This window comes from Octodon degus, unplaced genomic scaffold (genome assembly GCF_000260255.1).
Source record: "Octodon degus isolate 3935 unplaced genomic scaffold, OctDeg1.0 scaffold00057, whole genome shotgun sequence".
Lineage (NCBI taxonomy): Eukaryota > Metazoa > Chordata > Mammalia > Rodentia > Octodontidae > Octodon > Octodon degus.
This window is the reverse complement of record NW_004524633.1, coordinates 4353118-4361837: the sequence shown is the minus strand read 5'-3', so window position 1 is coordinate 4361837 and position 8720 is coordinate 4353118. Positions and strand designations below refer to the sequence as shown.

Here is an 8720-nt window from a genome sequence, read left to right as displayed (position 1 = left end):
GACATCCAGAAGGGGAAAAGCCAGGTCGACTGGAATCTCAAGTTTCAGATTTTTGAAATCAAAAAGAGTTCCCTTTTTACTTTCTATGGGATGTTCTATGGGAGGCCTATTACTGATGTTGTCACGTGATGAACCCTAATTTTATTATTGCTATTACAATGTCAATGCACATTAATGATCACATCCATAAGGCACCTATTGCATGTATTCGGAAAATTAAAACACTTGGTTCGGTATAGTTACAGCTTAACACTTACCGCTTGGCCACTGAGCATTAAATTACCTACCCAGTTGCTGGGAAACAGGAGACTCCACCGTGGACACAAGTGTCTCCCCCTCCGCGACGCCTACACGCACGGGGCAGCTTGTACCCTGCTCGCTCCAGAAGCAACAGTGGGAAGCTGCTGGGGACAGATGGGCAACGTGGAAGCCGCTGGAGTTAAGTCTGCCTTCGGCGGCTGCCTCGGTGCCTCCGCTCAGGCTCGAAGCGTTGCTGGACACTCCGGGGACAGAGGAGGCTGGATCCTCGGTTTTATTTGCTGGCAGGCACGATAGTGTAAATCCCCAAGGTGTGACCGGATATGCCGGGTTAAACGCGGCCATCACGTAAAGAAATTCTGGTAGGACATGAAAAAGATGCACATAAGACAAGCAATCATTTTGCCCAAGAATGGCAGCAGAAAGGAGTGCGGGCCAGCCACTGAGGACTCAGTGACAGTCACCTAACTTCCAGAGTGGCCCATGAGCAGCCACTCTGGGCCAGGTGACCAGGTGTCATTCCAGAGAGACCACATTTGTGTACTGAAACAACTGTGCTCTCGGGCACTCGCTTTGGAAATGTATACATCGTTTTTCCTTAATTATCTAACGTCTTATATCTATATTTTCACAAAAAAAGTTAACAGTACATACTCTAGTTGCCTTTTGAATAGAATATTCTAACTTCTGGCATGAATGAGCAAGATGTGCGTGTGCATTTGTCTAAGCAAACACGAGGCGCGCCTCCTGCTCAGCACAGACAGCAACAGCAGGATGCTAGCGGCGCCTTTACCGCGAGGCCTCTGGAGGTCTGTCCGGGCCTGAGGCAGCTGGGCCACATCCTCCGGAGGCCACGTAGTACAAACAGGCCCTAACCGCGCTCCCAGGAGCCGCACCCACCCAGCTCTTCCCAGGGAACAGCAGCTGGGCAGCATCACTTTTCAGACAAAAGGTCATGAACACTTTTACAGCTCCGTACAAAACAAAATCTTCGAATATTAAGCATATCTCTAAATAACTGCTTGAAAATAATAAAACCATTAGCGCTGTGTGATTGATTTGTACAAATAACCCTACAGCCCTGTTGCCCTAGGTACACACTACTACAGAGTAAGAACTCTGGGGATTCTGTGTGAATGTGCATGGTGTGGGCATTTTGAAGAATTCCGGGAAAGGCAAACATGTAAGGAGACAACTGACCAGGAGGGCCTGAGCAGGAGGGCCTGCTGCCCACGAACGGCTAAGTGAGCTGCAGTACTTTGAGATGGAGGAATATCACTCAGTTCCAAACAGAAAAGAGGTATGAGAAGACATGGAGGAACTTAAACGCACATTATGAAGAGCCACAAGTCAGCTGAGCAGGCCACACACTGTGTGATTGCAACCACAGGACACCCAGGAAAGAGCGAAACTGCCAAAAGAGGAGCGCGTCATGGTGGGGCAGGCAAGTGGCACGGGGGTCGGCTGTGTTGGGCACAGCCCTGTCACTACTACATGATGCTATGCGACCCTGTGCAAGGCCAGAGAGTGCCCACGGGTGGGCCCTAACTACAGCAAAGCACAGCCTGTTAAAACAGAACAAAGCAGGGCCTGGGAGACGGCTCAGTGAAATAAACGCTTCCCTGGCAGGCACAAGGGCCTGAGTTCAATCCCCAGTTCTGGAAAAAAAAAAAAAAAAAAAGAACAAAGCAGAAATGTTTAAGATGCAATTCATGATGTTTTTCAGTAGTGGGGACTAAGCCCAGGCCACCTGTCTGTGCCCCATCCCTAGCCCTTTTTGATTTTTATTTTGAGACAGGGCATTTCCAAGCCACAAAGTGGCCCTAGACTAGGCTATAACTTGCGATCCTCCTGCCTCAACCCCTGGAGTGCTGGGACTGCTGGTACTAACCCACATGCCCAGCTCAGAAACACATTTTTAATTTAAAAAACCAAGTAAAAATATTCAAGCAATGCATAAATAACTGTTCATAACTTAGTTTCTATCCCTTTCTACACAAACAAATTAATATGTGTACAGACAGAACTTCTGCAGAAGGAGAAGTGAACCAAGGGGCAGCAGGGAGGGCGGGGAGAAGGCCAAGGGATAGAGCTCAGATGCGGCGGCCCGCGCACCGCGTCCCCACCGTCGGAGTGGTCTTCGGGTCCTGCAGACCCGGACGAGCAAGAATAAAAATGAGGCGTTATTAACATGAACTACATTCTTCTCCTCTCAGCGGTGACCACGGCCTCTCACAGCCTCACAAAGCATCGCCATCGTGTCACGCCTCTTTGCCTCCGTCCTCCTAACACATGCCTCTGAATTCAGAACAGCTATAACAACAGAATTGTGTTTTGTTTAAAAAGAAAAATGTATATGCAGCATTCCTAACTTAAGAAAAAAAAACACCAAACATGTTTCCTAGCGGCATAGGGAAGACTGAGCTGAACTGAAACCAGCCTGACATCCTCAAAGGGCTGAAAGCTAAGGAGAACGTTGAACCCCACACGCGTGGCGCTGGGTGAACAGCGTAACCAAGCACGAGTCTCATCTGTCTGTGCAACCCCCCCCCCCGCCGGCACGTGGTCCGTCTTTCCCACAGAGTGACTCCCACACAGTGAAAGGCTCAGCACTGTGCCCCGCACCACACGCTATCAGCCACCAGCATTCTGTGGGCTTGTCTGATGCATAAGGCTTGACTAAACTAGGAAGCTTTCAACAAGCCAGTAGGAAGCTAAGTAGAACCTAATAAAAACCAGAGAACCTACAAGATAATGTGTGGTTCTCATAAATACATACAATAAACTTAGATGAAGAATATAAAAGAGAATGAATTATTTCTTCTCGATAACCCCAGTGATAGGGTTTTCGTGACATCTCTGAATGGAGATATCCTGGGCATTTCCTGGAAGGACCAAGACAGCCACAAGGTGGAGGACAGTACTACCAGGGAGCCCCGTGGGGGTGCATAAAGGACACCTGTGTCCTGGCACTCTGAGACAGACACCCAGAGCTGGCTGACACGTGGGTGACAGTCACCAGATAAAACAGGCTTTGGTAAAGGTTGCCTGGCCTGAATTCCAAAACTTTGAAATACACACTAAATTAGATGACTCAAATTTTTAAACTCAGAACATTGCCAGAACATGGTGAGACATGTGAGAAGAACAGGCCCAAAAGTGGCCTACCACGGGGCAGCGCAGAGTCACAGGGCCCGAGGACATGCCAGTGACAGTCACCCTGCCGAAACATCAGTTGGGACAAGCCTCCAAACATGAAAATCCTCCTAAGAGCTAAGAAAACCAAGCTCAGACACATGGGCGGTGGAAGGAGGGATGGCTTCACCCAATCATATTGCTTGCTAAACCCCAGGAAGCAAACCTTGGAGACAGAGGCCATCTCTAGACAGGAAAGCCACCAAGCGTCGCCCTGGCCCCCAGTACCAGTTCTGCCACAGTAGCTCCAGCACCAGGCAGACACCCAGCTGGCATCTGCAGACTGAGCCTCGTGACCCCCGCTAGTGCCAGACAGGAAGCCACACTCCTGCACAGTGGGCCTGGTGTCTGCCGACCCCCACAGACGACTTGGCTCCAGACGAGCCTCGGAAGTCAGCAAGCCTCAGTGGCCACAGGCTGCAGAGACACCTCTTCCTGCACTAGCCCTGGTGGCCAGGCACTGGGCACTGCAGCAGTCCTAGGCCGCAGCAAATAACATACAAAGGAGCTCCAACAGGCCCCACGGGAGACTTCTCAGGGCAAATTCTCACAGAGCAAGAGAAGCTGAGTGATTTTCCATGTGTTGAAGGAAAATAAAGCAAGACTCTGCCCCAACCAAGAACACCGTTCCTAGCAAAACTGTCCCTCAGAAATGAAAGCTAGCCAGGTGTGGTAGCACACACCTATAATTCACCCAAAACTTGGGAGGCTGAGGCAGGAGGATCACAGTGAGTTCAAGACTAACCTGGACTACACAGTGAATTTAAGGCCAGCCTGCACTACAAAGTCAGATCTTGTCTCCAAAGAAAATAATAAGAACTAAAAGGTAAAAATGTTCCCACACAAACAAAACCTGGGCGTGTTCATCCCTACCAGACCTGCCTTAAAGGAAATGCTCAAAGTGTTCTCCAACCTGAAGAAATAACAGTGATAATGAGTGACACCAAGTCCAAGCCTTGCTGTCAGGCGCAGGATTCTGTGAAAGGGCAAGGGGGGGGGCACGTACACCATTAGTAGGAGGGGGGCCATGTACACCATTAGTAGGAGGGGGGAGCCACGTACACCATTAGTGGGGGGCCACGTACACCATTAGTAGGAGGGGGGCCACGTACACCATTAGTAGGAGGGGGAGCCACGTACACCATTAGTGGGGGGGCCACGTACACCATTAGTAGGAGGGGGACCACATACACCATTAGTAGGAGGGGGGCCACATACACCATTAGTAGGAGGGGGACCACATACACCATTAGTAGGAGGGGGGACCACCCTCACCATTAGTAGGAAGGTTGAAAGATTGAAACAAAAGTAACAACTACAATAAGAGGCATGTGGCAAGAAAGATGTAAAATTCAACATTCAAAATGCAGGGGCAAGTGAAATAAAAGCTCAAAGGTTTTTTACAATCAAAATTAAGATGCTTTTGGCCTAAGAGAACTTACTATAACTCTAAAATACTTTTTATAATCCTAAAGGTAACCACAAGGAAAAAAACTTATCACAGATACCCTGAGAATAAAAACCAAGGAATCAAAATAGGCCACTAAAGAAAAATCATCTGATCGCAAAGAAAGAGTAAGAGAGGAAGTGGCCAGGAAAAGAACTAGAAAACAAAAAGTTGGTCCCTAACGATGATGGCTTTGAGTGTTCACTTCAGCAGCCCACATAATAGCTACTTTGAAGGCAAATGGATTGAGTTTGCCAATAAACAGTTCATTGTTCAATGGGTAAAAAAAAGAATAACATTAAACGGTGTAGTTCCTCTAAGAGATTTAGCACTGAGAGGAGAGAATGTGGGGAGGGAAGTGAGGCTGACTGACTGCTCCTCCAGGAGCACACAGCAGTTGGCCGTGAAGGGGTGGGAAAGAGGCGCCGTGCAGGTGGAAACCGAGACAGCCCAGAACAGAAGAAACAGACCCCAGGTCAAACCTGTAAAGGTGGAGGAAGTTAATACAGCAGGAGATGGAATAACCAAGTACATATTTGCAATCAGCATTAGAGAACTTAAATACACAAAGCAAATTATCAGAGTCCTGATGGGAAGGACAGACTGCAGGAAGTGACCACAGGAGACCTCAGGGCCTGACTTGTAGCACTACAGGGCACATCCAGGGAGGAAAATCAACAAGGAAGTCACAGAATTGAATCACACTCCAGACCAAATGAGCCTTGCACACATACAGAATTCATATAGAATGTCCCATCCAACAACTGCAGAATACAAATTTTCTCCACTGTACAGGGAACATTGCCTAGGCAACATTGTATGCTGGGCTGCAAAACAAGTTTAACAAATATAAGACCAAAATCCTATCGAGTGGGGCCGGGAAGACAGCTCAGTAGAATAAGTGCTTGCCTGGCAAGCGCAAGGGCCTGAGTTCAATCCCCAGTTCCACAAAAAAAAAAAAAAAAAAAAAAAAAAAAAAATCCTATTGAGTGTCTTTTCTGACCACAATGAATTAAAACCCTAAATGAACTACAGGAAGAACTTTCTTTTTCTTTTTGAGACAGTCTCGCTGTGTAGCCCAGGCTGGCCTTGAACTCACACTGATCCTCCCGCCTCAGCCTCCCGAGGGCTGGGATTACAGGTGTGTGCCACATGCCTGGCCTCAGGAGGGACTTCAGAAAGTTCACACACAGATGGAGATTGAACAACATGCCCCGAAGTACCCAATGGGCCCCTGCAGAGACTTAGCAGAAAATCATCCAATCATAGCAAGAAGGAAAACTTGACACTTGCAACTCCATGGATGAGCCTGGAGGATGCTCTGTTAGGAGAAATCAGCGGTGCACAGGACAGATGCCACACGGTCTCACACGCATGTGCACCCCACAGAGCAGCTCTCACAGAAGTCAAGAGGAGATGGAGACGACAAGAGGCTGGCGTGGTTCCGTGGCACAGGAAGCTGGGAGCCGGAGCCCCTCACGAAAGCTAGAGAGGAGGACAGCTCCAGGACTGAATTACAGCTCGGAGACCACAGTTAGCGAAGAGAGCCTGCGAGGCAAAAACGCTCACGGCACATGGCACGTGTTCTCCCACGTAGCGCTCGCCACATGAGCCGCGCACTCAGAGAGCAGCCAGAGTGGACCACGGCGTGACGTGTGCCGGCCTCAGCACGTCATGGGGTGCAAGAGAAATGCGTGCAATTCCGTGTGTCCACGTCGTAAATAAAAACAGATTTAAAGATGCAAGCAGCTAGAGACTACACGGCAAGTGAAATAACTCCGATCCACGCGCGCAGACATTGTATCATCTCACTGGTGTGAGAACCGGCAAGAGCGATGACAATCTAAAAGACACAACAGACACTGTGAAAGGGAAAGAAATCGTTCCAGTGAAGGAGAAACTGGGATGAGGGGAAGGACAGACGGAAGAAGGGCAAAGATGGACTCAGGTATATACGCAGAATAGTGTGGCCAAGTGTAACGCTCTCCTTTTGAAAGCAGCAGCTAATGCTTACATTTTCTTTTTACTCTGATTTTTCCTCTTTAGAATTTCTCATACCTTCTTAGTTATTGTTTTGTTTTATGTTTTCTTCAAACAAATCTTATACCTCCATATCTGGTGCTCCGAAAACTAATCTGAAGATAGCATCATGTAACACAGCAAGCACTGTTGAATTCCTATTACTTTGTTTAATGAAATCTTGTATCATTTCTAATGCCTTCTTCACTATCACTATTTCATAGTCATTAAAAATAAAATAAATAGATTTAAAGAAAAAGAACTGTAAGCAGAAAACAAAATAAATAAATGAAGAATAGGTTTTTCCCTGTTTTAATAAATGGTTATGGACAAGGTCTGACTTGCCCATGAGGCTGGCAGCAGATAAAAAGACAACACGTTCCAAGGTCAGGTGACCCTTCTGCAGGCCAGTCCTGCAGTGCCTGGGAGGAGGGATGGGTACGCATTTCATTTCCTTCTCTATCTTTTTGTTGTTTGCATTTTGTATTTAGTACAGGGTCTCCAGGGTCTCGCTACGTAGATCAGACTCACAGAGATGCTCCTGTTTTCAGCCTCCCAAGTACTAGGATTATAGGCATGTGCCACCACACCCAGTCTCAATCCCTGTCTCAGCATGCCCTGGGGGGTGGAGGGGCAGCACAGCAGGCCCAGGGATTGAACCCCGGGCCCCTGTGTCTGCCTCAGCAGGTGCTTTAATCCACTGAGTTATTTGGCCAGCCCTTGTTTTTTGTTTTGTTTTTGTTGTTTGGTTGGCTGGTTTGGATACTAGGGATTCAACCCAGGGCCTTCACACTAACCTACCTTCTCACTCCTCAGACTTTCATAAAATTTTATTTATTTTTGGTATAGAGTTTCACTAAGTTGCCCAGGTTGAGATGTAATTTGCAATCTTCCTGCCTCAGCCTCCCAGAGTGCTGGGACTATAGGCATATGCCATGATGCCCGGCCATTTAATTTCTTACAGCATTCTGAGGACCCTCAAGACGGCGCTTGCCAACACGGACACCGTGCCTTGATGACATCCCAACAGCACTCGCGTCGCTTCCAGAGCTACTGTGGCAACCAGCATGTAAAACATCATCTCTACTCTGTCTGAGAGAACGCCGTGGGGCCAGCGAGATAGCTCAGCAGGCTAAGGTGTCTGCTTAGGCAAGCGCAGGCAGGTGCTGGGGACTGCGGCTCGACCCAAGCACCGCGCGCAGGGCCGGTCCCACCATCGGGGTGACTGAGCCAGCCCAAACAGGAGAGTAAACCCAGCACTCTGCTGCAGTCACTTATTTTCAACACTATCAGGAAGTAAACTGCTTCCTGGTATAAAGTAGATACCTGACATTCTCTGTCATATATCTATAATTTAATAGTGGTATGTTTGCTAAATGAAGTTGATATATTTAAATTCTATTCTATCTTCTAAGTATTCATATATAGGTGTTAATGTGCACATAAGCGTTTTCTGAACTATAAAAGAAAATAAGGTTATGAAAAAGCAAATCATAGGCAGTAAGAAAATATTTGTAAACATAGCAAGTCTTCAGGCTCATGAGGATGGCCTGGGTGTCAACATGACAGGACCCTCCGTGTCTGCGGCCCAGTATCCTCCACACAGGCCTGCGAGGGTGGCCTGGGCAGAGGAGCGTCTGTGTCCGCCGACCGCTGTCCACAGTGGGACCTCCTCGACCACTCATCCACAGGACTCCTGTGCCCGACGCTCAGCGGAGACAGTGGTCTCCTGCCCCAGACCACAGTGCAACATCAGCTCTTCCAGGGTCTCCAGAAGGAACCTGAGTCACCCTCGGAATTC

At 48.2% G+C, this 8720-nt stretch overlaps 1 protein-coding gene and 1 pseudogene across 7 annotated transcripts in view; one reads left to right on the top strand and one right to left on the bottom strand.

Moving 5' to 3' along the window:
- The window catches only part of LOC101575050, a 783209-nt pseudogene that overhangs the window by 746021 nt on the left and 28468 nt on the right, over positions 1 to 8720 (top strand).
- Positions 1 to 8720, bottom strand: part of Lepr (leptin receptor) — an 81556-nt gene that overhangs the window by 48035 nt on the left and 24801 nt on the right. For all 7 annotated transcript variants that reach the window (XM_004633979.2, XM_023718347.1, XM_023718350.1 and 4 more), the window contains exon 3: positions 288 to 617. In XM_004633979.2, the coding sequence (XP_004634036.1) occupies positions 288 to 617 (330 nt within the window). The remainder of the gene's footprint in view (positions 1 to 287; positions 618 to 8720) is intronic.